This window comes from Trifolium pratense, linkage group LG2 (genome assembly GCF_020283565.1).
Source record: "Trifolium pratense cultivar HEN17-A07 linkage group LG2, ARS_RC_1.1, whole genome shotgun sequence".
Lineage (NCBI taxonomy): Eukaryota > Viridiplantae > Streptophyta > Magnoliopsida > Fabales > Fabaceae > Trifolium > Trifolium pratense.
The window spans coordinates 4,508,092-4,524,848 of record NC_060060.1 but is presented as its reverse complement, the minus strand read 5'-3'; the positions used below and the strand labels follow the sequence as shown (position 1 = coordinate 4,524,848).

Below are 16,757 nucleotides of genomic sequence, written 5' to 3'. Positions count from 1 at the left end.
GGATAATGTTTCTGTGTTTATTTAGACCAGATCCTGAAAGTGATAGTGAAGCTGAAGATGTTGAGCATGGTGAAAAGCTTCGTCAAGTTAAAGCAGTTCTTGAGGAGGTTATTTATTCTCTTGACAGTATTTCTCTGTGATACAATGAGCATGTTTTGTAGTATGAACCTGCTAGTAACTAAAATTTGAAAACTAAATTTCTGTGGACATAACCAATTATACCTCCCTTTAGTTGGATTTACTTTTAGATGCCACAAGAGAAATTTTTCTACATCAGCTGAAATTTTTCGTACACTTATTTGCAAATAAAAAATTGTTTTCTTCATAGTATTTGTTATGTTTTACTTTTATAACTGAAAGTGATGTCTTCCTGCATGGGATAAGGAAAACTGAAGAGAAGTGCTTCTCCATGGGTTGTCATTTTCAATCATGAAATATTAATGATGTTTCTCTTTTAAGCATAATACAAGATAAAGTTTGTTTATCCAAAAAAAAATAATGGTTTGTTAGCTATGACATGTCATCCCAAATATACTCCTGTGTGTCCTTTTAAAGTCTGAATAAAAGCAGTCTTGATTTTTTTTCTTTGTCATTAATAAGTCTAGACTCTTCAGTTGTTTTATTTGTTTGCTTTTTCTGCTCATTATCAGGGAGGACATTTCTCTGGCATATATAGGAAGGTTCAATTAAAGCCACTAAAGTGGGTCAAAGTGACAGACACCAATGGTGAAGTTGAAGAACGTCCAGTTGAAGCTCTTATGGTTCTTAAATATGGTGGTGTTCTTACGCATGCTGGCAGAAAGCAGGTTCATAATAAGAGTCATATAAAAGATAAACATTTTCTACTCCGTTTGAGAATTGAGTTTGATTGTGCCGCTATTATGGTTGAGAATAAAAAGTAAACTTCAATTTATAATCTTATTTCCCAGTCATGCTAATTTCATTTTCTCTTTTTTAGGCTGAAGAACTGGGAAGATATTTCCGAAATAAAATATATCCAGGTAAAATTCAAATAGCTCTTCTTCAAGTAATTTGGTTCTTTTATGGTTTCTTTAATAATCCAAAATTTTCATTGTTATCTTTAACATCTAAAGTGTCTACTTTGAAGTGGTTATTTTTACCTTTTTTAGTCTACTTTTATTTATGTTTCCTATTATACACATCTTTACATTTGTAAAATACTAGGTAAGGAGTTGTACCTGTGTGTTCAACGAAGTCTCTCATAACCCTACTGTTCTATATTACCCAAGCAAGGGTGTGTTGTGTGCTATGTAAAAAAATTGACATGAAAAAATTGACAGTATCAGTAATTGTGTTATAGTCCATGTAATATGTTACAGTTACACACAGGATATTGCATTCTTATTTCATGAACATCTACTTGACAGTGGCCGCACTATGTATAACAAAGACAAAACTGCATGATTTAATATTGCAGGAGAAGGTACAGGGCTTCTTCGCCTCCACAGTACATACCGCCATGATCTTAAGATTTACAGTTCTGATGAGGGTCGTGTGCAGGTATGCCCCAAGTAGCACTCACGTTTCCTCCAAATCAAAAGAAAGCTATAAGTGGTTTTAATTAGTATTTGTTATTTATTTATTCTGTTTGATATATGGACGTTTTGTTAATAAGCCTAATCTTTGGCATCATATGTGAATAATTTTCTCATACCCTGTGTTTACAGATGTCTGCAGCTGCTTTTGCCAAAGGTCTTCTTGACCTAGAAGGGCAGCTAACACCAATCCTGGTTTGTGTTTTTTTCTGAAGAAAATAATTGATCCTCGTATACCAAAAAAAAATAAAAATAATTGATCCTCTTTTTTGGTGAATATGTTTGACTGATTTTGTTATCATTTTTAAAGGTTTCCCTTGTGAGCAAGGACTCCTCCATGTTGGATGGGCTTGAAAATGCAAGCACTGAAATGGAACAAGCCAAGGTTTTCAATCTCTTTGGTTTTACATTTGCGGCAGTCTAGATTATAGGCATTTCAAAGGTTGTGAAAATGGTGTTATTTGTTGCTCTGAATTTAAAAGATGAATAGATACTTGAAACATTTTTCTAATCTATTAACTATTGATTAACTACTTCATTGAATCCCACAACCAAAAAAATTGATCAACTAATTTTGAACATGATTTTATATTAATCATTATGTGGTCTAAAGAAGGTAGATAATACTAGCTGGCTAGGGGAGAGTCAAAATGGCATACTAGAAATTGGTCAAAAATATTTTACATATTGATATTTTTCAACTTCATAAAACATTTTTTCCACGATGTTGAACTTAATACCTGATTTTGCAATTTTACCCAACACTTTATATGATCGGTTGCTTAACATGAAAACAATTTTATTATTAAGTATTTGTGAAATATTAAAATCAGTCACATATTTTTTTTATTGGATTCCATAACTTGTGTATGTGTGTGTATTAAAATGTTGAGAATAATATAATAACACTTAGGAGCTAAATCCAGAAAGTAATCAGAGTACAGGAAAAAAAAATTAGTAATTATACAGGGCTACATAGCACATACTGTGCATAATCTTTCCCTTGTCAAATACATCGGGGGACTCTGATGAAAAACTTTAGCACTGTAATACTATACTACAATTCTGTAAAGATAACAAAGTGGATAAGAAGTTAAAAATAAAAATTAAGCCAAGCTTTGGAAAGGCGTGGATTAATGTATACACACATTGGATCTTGTCTCAAGCAATTTACTAACATTTGGTGTGTACTGCTCATACACTTCATGATGATATTTCTGATAAGATTTAAGTATCACTGGAACGCCGGTACCTTTTATTTTACCTATTTTCCATATTGTAATTTTTTAGGCTCGATTGAATGAAATGATTACCTCTGGTGAAAACATAGTTGATAGCAGTGGATCAGAAGAATTTCCTTGGACGGTTGATGGGGCTGGAATTCCACCCAATGCATCGGAATTACTTCCTGAGTTGGTAAGTCTGTAAATTTAGCTTATTCTCAGTTCTTTAAACTTCTTTCACTATAATTTGAATGCAAGGCATTAAGGAATATTTTTTATTCTCTGATTTTAGAATTTTCATGTGTTTGCTTTTCAAAACTTGTTTATGCATTTAATGCGTTAAACACGACTATTTAATACTTGTTCTGTATGATTGCTTTTGAGTTTGTGTTTGGTAGGATAAAATCAAGATATTTCTATGCTACTCTACATCTATTAATATTATTTCTTGATTGTGGCACATGAAAAGATTTAAACTCTTGCTACATATAGTTTGATTTTAGTACTGATGTTAACTCAATTTAGATCTGAAACATTAAAATCAATTCAACAGAGTTTGATCTAATTCAACAATATAACAATGTTTACATTCAGTCACACCACATTTTTGTTGTGTATGAGAATAACTTGACTGATGTGTATGATTCTATGAGAAGTCATAAATGATTTAAAGGGGGCGGAAAATTTTTCCTTTGCAATATCATTATCCAATACTTGAATTTTTTTCCAAATTGATCCTTTATCTCTAATCAAAGGGCTTGAAATGTACAACTCTAATAATAAATAAAAAGTAACTGCATAAAACTCGAGAATTCATTAATGAAAGTGACATTATACCTCTATCCCCCAAAAAAAGGAACATAACAGGACACAAACATCAAAATGAACAGTATCAAAGGGATACATAGCTCTTTTATTGACTCTTTTAAGAAAAATGTACTAACACTTTACCAAGCTGACATGATTCTCACTCCAAGGACATCAAATGTGAAAGACGAGAAACTGGCAGCTTTAAATTATGCTTACTTAGATGACACAAACACAAAAAATGTGATCAGGAGATGCTGAAATAGTACATATGGTGGATGGAGGAGATTGAAGGCAATAGAGATCCCATGATTCAAATCTTGTTCCAATTGTTTGTGTTTGTCTAGTACTCTTCTCTTGTATCACGAAATACTCATAATTATTAAATGTGATGGAATAGTTGAGAGAGAGAGAGAGTAAGTTGACCAAATGAAATGAAATTGAACAGACAACCAGGTTCCAATAAAATAAAATACCAGTAGCATTTTCCTTGGATACATTAACTAGGGTAATGTTTGGTGCATATCACTAATGCAATTCTCAGAAGTCCTGCCCTGAACTTCAATTAATTTCTTTGAAAGTTCATTTATCATATTTTCTTAAAATTTCAACATAAATAGGGTTGGTTTTGTTTTTGTAAAGAATGCTAGTCTTCTCAATATACAGACAATTTTGTTTAGCAAAGTAAACAGACCATGTTGACCACTAATCAAAGGAAATAGTTTATTATGTTTCCTATTAATCCAGGATAGTGTTCTCTCCAACAATAATCATTTCCTAATTTCTTGTTCTTCATTCTAGGTTTTCAATATTAGTAAAATGTTAAATTGTTCTTGTTTAAATGCAGGTAAAGCTAGCCTACCAAAATAGCTAACTGTGATCTTTTATTTATTTCTCAATTTTGCCTTTACCTAGGTAAAGCTGACTAAGAAGGTTACTGAACAAGTTAGAATACTTGCAAAGGATGAAGATGAGCAACTTACAGAAAGAAGCTTATATGATATCATTCCTCCTTATGACCAAGCAAAAGCCCTTGGCAAGACAAATATGGATGTTGACCGTATAGCTGCTGGATTACCCTGTGGTAGTGAGGGTTTTCTATTGATGTATGCTCGCTGGAAAAAGCTTGAAAGGGACTTGTATAATGAACGCAAGGAGTAAGCATTTTTATTGTTTGGTTTAATCTTGTCACTTTTCGTTTATTTGTTTTGTTTCTGATATTAGATATTCACACTGTTAGAATTGGAATGCCATTAATATGAAAGAAAGGTTTGTTACATGCATGACCAAAATCACATCTAATTTCTTTGAAACTATTTGAGAAATTAAAACTCGTTACATACTGGTAAGTTTTAAATAAGTCATTCTTATTTTTTATTTTAATTCATAGGTGAAGACATGACGTTATTCTTAAATATTAGAGATACATGCATCTACCATTAAATCAGCTGCGTTGAGTATATTTGTAGCATGCTAATCAACTGATAAAATGCTTTCAGTGAAAATTTATTAATTTTCTTTTATTTGACAACACGTTACTAAATGTTTGTAATTTTAATTTTCAAATCACATTTTCCCTCGACAATTTCATGAACTCATGAATATCCATGCCTTACAAGTTACATGTTTGTATGTATAATGGATCAGCAGACCCACTGACAGTATGTTTCTTGTGCAGACGCTTTGATATCACCCAAATTCCTGATGTTTATGATTCATGCAAGTAAGTTGCCTCCATTATATTGTGCTTCATGAAAATTTCGTAGCTATAGCCAGCTCTACAGTGTTTATGCATCATTGCAAATATGAAGATAGACTGAATCTTCACTAGAAATTAGCCATTGTATGGTGGCAATTGAATTTAAAACTGTTTTCATTGTTGTCAATTTCTGGGTTCTTGTTCTTAGATTTCAAGAGGAAATCATGCAACCCAACAGTCTTATGTTTCCTAATGGCTGCTATAATTGTATTCATCATTTTTTTTTCCTTTCTGTCCAACTCACCCTTCTTGGACATTGTTTGCATCGGGTATCCCAGAGCTTTGTTCGACTAAATATGACCAAACATTTTGTATAGATATAATATAATTGGCATAAAGGCATGTTGTCTTCACATTGAATTTTGCGATGACATTTTTTCAAATATTCAAGTTAAATCTTTGATGTCACTATAATAATAGCAACCTAGCCTTATAATAATTGACGTCTAAATTTTGACTAGGCAACAATCTTTGAATGTGAAACTGACTGTTTGTTGAGGAAAATTTACCAGTTCAGCTGTTGTCAACTGGAACACTTTAAACTCTTGTGTGTTTTGTGCCTGGTCATCAGTATCAGATATGTGAAAAAGTGAAACTAATCTGTGTTGCTGTGAGTTCGAAGAAAATATTGGAGGTTTCATTTAAATTATGTTGTTATTGTTCTTTTGTGTGATTAGTTAATATTAACATACTTATTGCAGATATGATCTCTTGCATAATGCACATCTTAATCTTGAAGGACTGGATGAGCTTTTCAAAGTTGCTCAGGTACATAGAAGCGTATTAGGGAATATATTCAACTCAATATAATTGAACTAATATTAGACAGATATTAACAAGGACATTTGAATCCCTTTGATATACGTTTAAAATATACATGTTGATGATTCCTTGATGGTGACACGATGGCATGTCAGTAGGCTGTTCAAGTTTCATGTTGTGTAGCACGGCTGATATTTTTTACAACAAGTGAAATGCTCCCATTTTGAGTTCTGTGGAACAACGAGATCATTTCCTATTTGGAAAATAGTACAATTTTCTTTCATGAGCAACTTGGGTATTTTATATAGATCCCTTCCTCTTACAATAATTGACCTATCTGTAAAAACAAATGTACCAAAATAATTGTCACTTTCAATTTTCAAGGTGATATTGATTATATTTTTCCAATTCTACACTCTAATTAATACTACATGGACCACTCTCAATCAATATCTTCCACTTTGCATTTATAGTTGTTAAGAAGTTCCACATTGGTTGCGACATGGCCTGACTAAGTGTTTATAAACTAGAGGCAATCCTCACTTTACCAAAGCCGGTCTTGTAAGGATAAGTTAGGCCCAAACTCAATTCTAAGATGGTATCAGAGCCTATCCACGATTCGCTGGGCCACTTCGTCGGGCTGCCTGCAATCAGGTTTCTGATCGGGCCCTCCACCATTCATATCCGCGCCTCAAGCCCATAGCGCTTGGCGCGAGCGGGGGTGTTAAGAAGTTCCACATCGGTTGCGACATGGCCTGACTAAGTGTTTATAAACTAGAGGCAATCCTCACTTTACAAACCGGTTTTGTAAGGATGAGTTAGGCCCAAACTCAATTCTAAGAATAGTAATGGTAAATACACCAATATTTGATAAGGGCCATCTAGTAAAAGTATTATTCTCTCTCTTTCATTTATACACTTTTCTTAATATTTGTGAAATGGTCAATTACTCCTCTTAATAAACCTATCCCAAGCAAATTCTGAACAGTGTTATTGGGCTTAACCTTTTTGAAGTCACAGCTAAAAGTATGGCTTGCACACACAAAAATCCACATGCACTGCTTTCCTCTGTATACTTATCAACTATGGCTGGTGAGTTCAGTCTCAGTGCTTGCTTTCCTGATTACTCTACCAATTTATTTGCAGGCACTTGCTGATGGTGTGATTCCAAATGAATACGGAATTAATCCAAAGCAGAAACTGATAATAGGCTCAAAGGTAAACTCCTGTTGTAAGAAAACTCCCAAATGCCATTTAACATTGCAAATTTTTGAACAGTTATTTTATACTTACCTTCTGGAGCCTTGTTGCAACAGTTGAAGTTAATGTCATGTGATTGAAGTTAATGTCATGTGATTGAAGTTAATGCAAGATTAGACTGTCAATGTTAGGAACGTAGAAATTGAATGGAATAGAAAGAATACTTTTATAAGAAATGGGAAATAATAGGAGAGAAATCTCTCCTCCAAGGGTTTCCCTTTCCAATAGAGTCACTACTATTCACTCTATTCACTTTAAAAATATTCAATTGATACCCTTTCTAACTCCAAAACATCCCTATTTATGCAAATACTTCTCTAACTAAACAAATAACTAACTTCCTAATTAATTCTACCTTTTCCTGAAGCCTTCAATGATAAGAGGTTTCCTCTTCTATCTGATACTTCCCTTCTATGTAACTTTTTTTATTGTATTTAAACAACTGCAAAATCTTAGAACCAGCCACTCAAGTAAGGAAATTGAGAAAACCATATCATTATTCATTTAGCATGGATACCTATTGAGGAGGAAAACATACCAGAGGCATGTGATTGAATTTGTGTCTTAACTACACACTAGAGGATATTATATATACAAAGAGTCAGAAATACAAGGATTAGATTTGTTTAGTTGTCATATTTACGTAGAATCATTCCATAATGTTGGATATTCCGCCTTCATTGCGGTCCGCCCCCATATGCCTAATTGCGGCATTTGAGTTGCCTTCATTGCAGCCTCCAACACCTTCATTGTGTTGGGTGTGAAGGGGTGGATTTAGTCCCACATTGCTAAGAGATATGGCCTGTGTAGTGTTTATAAGCAAGTGGCAGCCCTCACCTTACAAGCCGGTTTTGTAAGGATGAGTTAGGCCCAATATAAAATCTGACATGGTATCAGAGCCTATCCTAGATCTATTGTTGGGCTTCCCGCATCGTCCACGCTTCAGGCCTGTTGTAAATAAATAGTAAATATTCTATTATTAGGAGTAATCTTCTATTAGTAATTTGTATTTGGCCCATGAGCCCATTATGTTAGAATAGCCTATATAAACACATTAGTGATTGTAAATTATTCATAACTTGAAATATAATAATATATTCAGTTTTCACATGGCATCAGAGCCTGGTTCTTTGAGGGCCTTGCTTCCGCATAAACCCTAGCCGCCTTCATTGCGGTCATAAACCCTAACTGCCTTCATTGCAGGATTAGGATTTGTTACTACTGCCTTTATTGCAGTTTCAGCAAACAGTTGCGAAATCACTGTTCACATGGTACTGTTCATCCACGACACTGTTCACGTGCGTACTGTTCATAGCAGTACTGTGCGTCACTGTTCATTAAAAAAAAAAAACTTGGATTTTTTGCTATTTTGTTCTCCTTATTAAGACAATCACATGACATCGGTCAATATGTCAAAAAAAGGATTTGTTCCACTCAACCAAGATGAAATAAAGAGGTTGAAATCTTTTCTTAGTGAATTGGAGACACCAACAACGGTTACAACTTCTCTGGCATATTCAGGTATGTTTCCGTTTCCACTTTCTCTTGGTAAGTCTCAATTTTCTGTTGGATTTAATGCTTCGGATAAACCCTATAACCAATATTGGATACTGGATTCTGGAGCCACTGACCACATGACACCCTTACCCACACAATTTTCCACTTATTCACCTTGTCTCAGTAACAAGAAAATATCCACAGCAGATGGTACCCTTTTAACTGTAGCAGGTCAAGGAGATATCCAAATAAGTCCATCTATAATCCTACGAAATGTCCTTCACATTCCCAAATTGTCTACTAGCCTAATTTCCATACAAAAACTCACCAAAAACCTATCATGTAATGCTATTTTTTATGACAATGCTTGTGTTTTTCAAGATAAGCATTCGGGGAGGACAATTGGAAATGCGAAAGAATTGAATGGTCTTTATTACTTGGATAACCAAAATCTCCCCCCAAATCCACTCAACAACAACTCACTTTTTTCGGAATCAATTAAGACCAACAGGGAGAAAGTCTTTCTATACCACCGTCGCCTTGGTCATCCTTCATTTAGAGTCATGAAACAAATATTTCCTTCCTTTTTTAAAAATTTAGATGTTGAGAGTCTTTGTTGTGAGGTGTGTGAACTTGCTAAACACAAACGTGCCTCTTTCCCGGTCAGTAACAAAGTGAGTACTTCTCCATTTTATTTAATTCATACTGATGTGTGGGGTCCTTCTAATGTTCCAAATATATCGGGTGCTCGATGGTTTGTAACCTTCATCGATGATTGCACTCGGGTTACATGGGTCTACTTACTAAGACAAAAGTCCGAGGTTACCTCTGTGTTTCTACATTTTTTCTCATTGGTAAAAAACCAGTTTGGAGTGAGTATTAAGAGGGTCAGGTCTGATAATGCCAAAGATTACTTCAATCAAGGACTTAATTCCTTTTGTCAAAAAGAGGGTATTATTCATGAGTCCTCTTGTGTCAAAACACCCCAACAAAATGGGATTGCTGAGAGAAAAAACAGGCATTTGTTAGATCAAACACGTGCTATATTATTTCAAAATAAGGTTCCCAAGAAGTATTGGGGAGAGGCGGTTTTAACCGCATCGTATCTCATAAATCGTTTACCTTCTAGTGTCCTTGCCTCTAAAACTCCTATGGAGGTTCTATCCTCATTTTATCCTGATGTGTCCACCTCTTGTAATCTCATTCCTAGAATATTTGGGTGTAAGTCGTTCGTCCATATCCATAGTGATGGTAGAGGGAAACTTGATCCTAGAGCCTTAAAGTGTGTCTTTATAGGGTATTCTTCCACCCAAAAGGGTTACAAATGTTATCATCCACCGTCTCATAAATTCTTTGTCTCCCGAGATGTCACCTTCCATGAACATGAAAGTTACTTCATTCAAACTCATCTTCAGGGGGAGAGCACAAGTAAGGAAGATGAGTCTCTTATACTCCCTGACCTTAATTTCGGGCCAGAAGTTGAGGCTGAAACTAAAGTTGACAATGTTGAGACTGAAATTGATTCTGAGAAAGATGAAAATGTTGGTGTTGATGTGAGATATGGGAAGAATTTAGTATACACAAGAAAAAAGACCATTCCTGAATCTATTCATATCCATGAGTCCGATCCAACATTACATGAGGTAACTTTCCTTGACCCTTCAAACTCTAGTGATTCAATTTCAGAATTTTCTCATACCCAGGAACCAGAATCTAGCTCAACCATACAAAGGGAACCAGAATCCATTCTGATAAAACATAAAAACCCAAAATCCAGAGAAATAACACCAGTAGACTCTAAAGATTTACATCTCCCAATTGCCCATAGGAAAAATACTAGAACCTGCACCAACAAGCCACTTTACCCTCTATCCAATTACTTATGCTTTGAACAATTATCAACTACCCATAAAGCCTTCCTCACAAGTCTAAACACTACCACAATACCTACTTCCTTGTCTGAGGCATTGTCTGACAGGAAATGGAAACAAGCCATGGATTTGGAAATGGAGGCACTTGATAAGAACAATACTTGGGAATTGGTCTCTCTACCAAATGGAAAGAAACCTGTAGGGTGCAAATGGGTATACACTGTAAAATACAAGGCTGATGGATCTATTGAGAGGTACAAGGCAAGATTGGTAGCCAAAGGGTTCACTCAGACTTATGGAATAGATTACTCTGAGACATTTGCTCCAGTTGCAAAAATGAACACTGTTAGGGTGATATTATCTTTAGCAGCTAATTACAATTGGAACTTGCAGCAATTTGATGTAAAAAATGCTTTCCTTCATGGAGAACTTGAAGAAGAGATCTACATGGATGTACCCCCTGGATATCGTGAAGATATTGCTGCCAACACCGTGTGTAAGTTAAAAAAGGCTTTATATGGACTAAAGCAATCACCACGAGCTTGTTTTGGAAGATTCACCAAAGTTATGGTTGGTTTGGGCTTCAAACAAAGTCAAGGAGACCATACTTTATTTGTTAAACACTCTAAGTCAGGGGGAGTCACAGTGTTATTGGTGTATGTGGACGACATTATCGTAACAGGCGATAATGAAGAGGAGCAGCAAATGTTAAGTCAACACTTAGCCAAGGAATTTGAGATTAAGACCTTGGGAAAATTGAAGTATTTTTTGGGAATAGAAGTGGCTCACTCTAAGAAAGGAATTTTCATATCCCAACAAAAATACATTACCGACCTTTTGCAAGAGACTGGCAAGACAGCATGCAAGCCTGCATGTACACCAATTGATCCAAATATAAAGTTGGGGAATGCAGAAGAAGATGTTGCGGTTAATAAGGAAAGGTATCAAAGATTGGTCGGCAAACTAATATATTTATCACATACTAGACCTGATGTTGCTTTTGCTGTAAGCTTGGTCAGCCAATTCATGCACCAACCAAAGGAGATTCATCTACAAGCTGCACTCCGAATTGTTCAATATTTGAAAGGAACTCCAGGTAGAGGAATTTTGTTCGAACGAAATGGAAGTGTGGGACTTGAAGCATATACTGATGCTGACTATGCAGGGTCAATTGTGGATAGGAGATCAACTACAGGATATTGCACTTTTTTAGGTGGAAATCTCGTGACTTGGAAGAGTAAAAAACAAAGTGTGGTATCCAGATCTAGTGCTGAAGCAGAGTTCAGGGCAATGTCACAAGGTATATGTGAATTACTATGGCTGAAAAGCATCTTGGAAGACTTGAGGATAAAGAGTGATGAACCAATGAAACTCTATTGTGATAATAAATCTGCTATTAGCATAGCTCATAATCCAGTGCAACATGATAGGACCAAACATATTGAAGTTGACCGACACTTCATCAAAGAAAAATTAGATAGTGGTCTAATTTGCACTCCATATGTCTCTTCCCAAGGCAACCTTGCAGATCTTCTAACTAAGGGGCTGAACGGCAATAACTTTGAAAGAATTGTTTCCAAGTTGGGAATGATAAATATTCATTCACCAGCTTGAGGGGGAGTGTTGTAAATAAATAGTAAATATTCTATTATTAGGAGTAATCTTCTATTAGTAATTTGTATTTGGCCCATGAGCCCATTAGGTTAGAATAGCCTATATAAACACATTAGTGATTGTAAATTATTCATAACTTGAAATATAATAATATAGGCCTCTCAAATTCTAATATGGTATCAGAGCCTATCCTAGATCCATTTGTTATTTGTTGTGGAGACCTCCCATATTTGGGCCACCCGTTGTTGTTGATTCCACGTTCCAGCTTGTTCAGTTCTGGACGTGAGGGGGTGTGTTAGAAGTCTCACATTCGCTAGAGATATGGTAAAGATAGCCTTTATAAGTGTAGTGCAAACCTCAACTCTCAAGCTAGCTTTTGTGGTTGAGTATAGGCCTCTCAAATTCTGACATGGTATCAGAGCCTATCCTAGATCTATTGTTGGGCTTCCCGCATCGTCCACACTTCAGGCCCATTGGGCCTGAGCGTGAGGGGGTGTGTTGGATATTCCGCCTTCATTGCGGTCCGCCCCCATATGCCTAATTGCGGCATTTGAGTTGCCTTCATTGCAGCCTCCAACACCTTCATTGTGTTGGGTGTGAAGGGGTGGATTTAGTCCCACATTGCTAAGAGATATGGCCTGTGTAGTGTTTATAAGCAAGTGGCAGCCCTCACCTTACAAGCCGGTTTTGTAAGGATGAGTTAGGCCCAATATAAAATCTGACACATAATTACCTTATTTACCTTATTCCTGACAATATTTGTTGATTTGCTCTTATCTAGATAGATATTTATACTAGAAACAACCTCAAAAATGTGTATGCTAGGTTAAGGACCTTCTATAAATGTGTATTTAGTTTCATGCAAATCACGTAATATAGTATTAAAATTAACTGTGTTTGCACCTGTGTGCCAGCCCCACTTAGTGGGATAAGGCTTGCTTTGTGGTTGTTGTTTGCGCCTATGTACTTAAAACTATGACCACCTACCTGCTTAATTTGTTTTTACTATTTTTGTTTAGGTAGCTCGTCGGTTATTGGGAAAACTTTTAATTGATCTGAGGAACACTCGAGAGGAAGCTATTAGTGTCGCGGAGCTAAAGCATAACCAAGATCATCCATTATCCATGAACATTGAAAAGGAAGATACAGAAGCCAAGTCAAAAAAAATCCATAAGAATGAGGAAATACGAAAATCCAGTAGTATGAGTGATACATCAATGGATCAGGATGATGATGATGATGACAAAGAGACCAAATATCGTTTAGATCCAAAGTAGTTATCTGGTCATCTTATTTATGTTATTATATATTATTATGCTCTATTCTAATCTATTTATTTTCCACCAGGTATGCAAATGTGAAGACACCTGAACGCCATGTGCGAACACGCCTATACTTCACATCAGTAAGTGCTTTATTGTGTTATAAAACCTTGTGTGGATATTTAATGCTTTACACTCCTCCTGTGAGTGATTTTAACTGGGTAAAAATTATACAAATATTATACAAAAACCATTGTAGTTTAGTTTCTTTCTTGGGCTTCAGCCCTTGGTATCCAAAAAAAAATAAAAATTATACAAATATTTCCAATTTAGGAATAAGTAACCATTGGGCTGATTTTTTAAATCAGCAAACATTGGTAACACAGGTGGAATAATAGACTCTGATACCATCTTTAAATTTGGGTTGGGTAACTCAACCCTACAAAATGACTTGTAAGGTAAGGATTGGCCAAGCTTTATAAACACCTAATAGGCCATATCTCTAGTCGATGTAGTATTCTCAACAATTTCAATATAATTAGGTGAGGTTTTCCCCACTGGTAACCACTATTTTAGTCCATCATCACATGTCAATGTGAGATATTATGCATTAGGACCTGACATCTAGAGCGTGCAAAGTTTGCAGGAAAAGACATTTGTAGATGGCTCGATAATAAGTTGTCTAATAGTAGATCTGGGATAGGCTCTGATATCAAAATAAAATTTTGTTTTGGGTTAACTCAACACCAAAAGCTATCTCATAGGTAGGATATGATTTGATAGTGTTAGGATATATAAAATAAATGGAAATTAGAGGAGTTAAAGTAGTTATGAGTAATTAGTTGGTTAGTTTGTTATTTCCTTTGTTATATATATAGTGGCAATTGGTGCGCAAAATTTTCTGAATACGTTTCCTGCTTTATGGGATTCTATCGTTGACATCCATACTTTGAAGTTAAGTAGAATTTGAAGTCCCTGTAGCATGAATTCATTTGATTAAAGATATTTGGCCTACAGAACATAAATAAACTGAGCTCTTATGACAGAACTGATTTTAAATAGTCGAATAATGTGAAACCTCATGTACACATTTATATATTCATGAAATTTTATTGAATAACACTATGTGCTCTTTATTTTCATACTTTGTCTGTCTCTGCGAATTTTGTTGACAGGAATCACATATCCATTCTCTCATGAATGTTCTTCGATATTGCAATTTGGATGAATCTCTTCAAGGAGAAGAGAGTCTTGTTAGCCATAATTCTCTTGATCGACTATGTCAAACGAAGGAGCTCGACTACATGAGCTACATTGTGATGAGGATGTTTGAGAATACAGAGGTGTGTCATTTTGGCCACTAATTTATTACTATATTCCTAAGTGGTGGGAGTTGTATGAATGGATTAATTTATTGCAAGCCCTTATTTGTAGTACTAGAAAGTTAGTCCTAACAAGTAACGTTTACCAAATTACCGTATATGACATTATGACAGTTCCTAGATGCATAGTGATAGTTATGCTTGTGATCATATTTTAAAGTGTTCTATCTATTGAACTATGTAATATGATTGGTTCGCTCTGGACTCCAGCTCTTACTGCAATTGAGATTATATAGAATGGTCAATTGTGTATAATGGAAATTGGAAGTGACATATTTTGTCAAACACGACTATAATCCTTTCAGTATCAACAGTTATAATATTTCAACAGTGAGAACAGGTTGTTTAGAGTTATGTGATATGTTTTTTCATAGGAAGACATTAGTAAATTAATGGTTGTTAGGTCTCAGTTTGAATACTTAACCTCATACTCAGAACCCCGTCAGTGTTTCTCAGCTCACCAACTAAGCTGTCTGCCTATGACCATTATGCAATATGTATTTTAGATTTTAATTTGTATTTATCTAACTTTGTTTTAACTTTAAAATCACAGGTGGCTTTAGAAGATCCTAAAAGGTATCGTATAGAGCTGACCTTCAGCCGTGGTGCGGATTTATCCCCCTTGCAGGTAATCATATATACGTAAATATATTTTGCCTAAAAGTGTAAAGGGTTCAACTTTTGTTCATTCGTCACGTCTATATCGGATATGTCATATGAAATTGAAATTCTATTCAAAGTTCATTAGCCTAAGGATGATTATGTGCATTGAATTTGACCGTACCTTTGTACAATTCGAGCCTAAGCTGGTAGTTTCATACTCTTGTTCCTTACTTGTTGCTGATGAAAACGCGCAGTGAAGATGCTAAAAGCTTCTTTAGTTTTACGTTCCCATTCTATTTCTATGTGAATACCATTTATTGATATGATAAAGTTTCAACGAACATGCTCATTTTACATGACGAACTTGTTTCTCAACAGCTAAGAATATCTGTTGTGTTATATGTTCGACAGAAGAAAGATGATGCGGCAACTTCACTGCATCAGGAGCACACATTACCTATTATGGGTCCAGAGAGGCTGCAAGAAGTAGGTTCATATCTCACATTAGAAACTATGGAAAAGATGATTCGCCCGTTTGCCATGCCTGCAGAGGACTTTCCGCCAGCAACACCTATAGGATTTTCTGGCTATTTCACAAAAAGCATGCTTGAGCGTCTGGTAAATCTTTGGCCTTTCCATAAGAACCACTAGTGGAAAATAGTAAGCTTGGAAATATTCTTCCTCCCTCTCTTTGATCTTTCCTGTCTCATTTTTATGCATGGGGAACATGTTGATCATCCAAAATGAGCTCTAGGCTCTTTTGGAAATTCTTTTGGAACAACTTACACTTCCAACAACCAAAAAATATTGTTGGAAGTAGTAGAAACTAACCATTAATTAGTAATAAAGTACACTTTCTTCTCAGCCTTTGCAATTCCTTTATTCTAATTTACTTTAATTTTATTATTATTATTATTACTATTATTAATATTATTTTTGTTTTCTCACTTTGATATGAAGATGAAAGTCATTAATTTGGTAGGAAATTTCATGAGGTAGTTTTATTTGGTGTTTACTTGTATTTTTGGTAGGAAATTTCTGGTATTCACATATCAATAAAACAAATCGTCAAATGCCTGATATAAATTTAGGTGGACCATGTATAGAAATGAATGCCATTTCGAACAAAGTTATGTTTATCATTTGATTTTTTTTTTTTTT

General features: G+C 35.1%; 1 protein-coding gene across 8 annotated transcripts in view; it reads left to right on the top strand.

The window, feature by feature from the left end:
* LOC123910181 (inositol hexakisphosphate and diphosphoinositol-pentakisphosphate kinase VIP2-like) overlaps positions 1–16,460 on the top strand; it is a 29,195-nt gene extending 12,735 nt beyond the window's left edge. For 7 of the 8 annotated variants that reach the window (XM_045961251.1, XM_045961249.1, XM_045961252.1 and 4 more), the window contains 16 exons: positions 26–107; positions 651–806; positions 959–1,001; positions 1,439–1,521; positions 1,689–1,751; positions 1,867–1,941; positions 2,847–2,972; positions 4,502–4,743; positions 5,265–5,309; positions 6,047–6,113; positions 7,254–7,325; positions 13,369–13,622; positions 13,697–13,754; positions 14,787–14,954; positions 15,547–15,621; positions 16,008–16,460. In XM_045961251.1, coding sequence (XP_045817207.1) covers positions 26–107; positions 651–806; positions 959–1,001; positions 1,439–1,521; positions 1,689–1,751; positions 1,867–1,941; positions 2,847–2,972; positions 4,502–4,743; positions 5,265–5,309; positions 6,047–6,113; positions 7,254–7,325; positions 13,369–13,622; positions 13,697–13,754; positions 14,787–14,954; positions 15,547–15,621; positions 16,008–16,247 — 1,849 coding nt within the window. In that variant the 3' untranslated portion in view covers positions 16,248–16,460. The remainder of the gene's footprint in view (positions 1–25; positions 108–650; positions 807–958; positions 1,002–1,438; positions 1,522–1,688; positions 1,752–1,866; positions 1,942–2,846; positions 2,973–4,501; positions 4,744–5,264; positions 5,310–6,046; positions 6,114–7,253; positions 7,326–13,368; positions 13,623–13,696; positions 13,755–14,786; positions 14,955–15,546; positions 15,622–16,007) is intronic. The other variant, XM_045961250.1, reaches the window with a different exon arrangement.
* Positions 16,461–16,757: the final 297 nt, after the last annotated feature.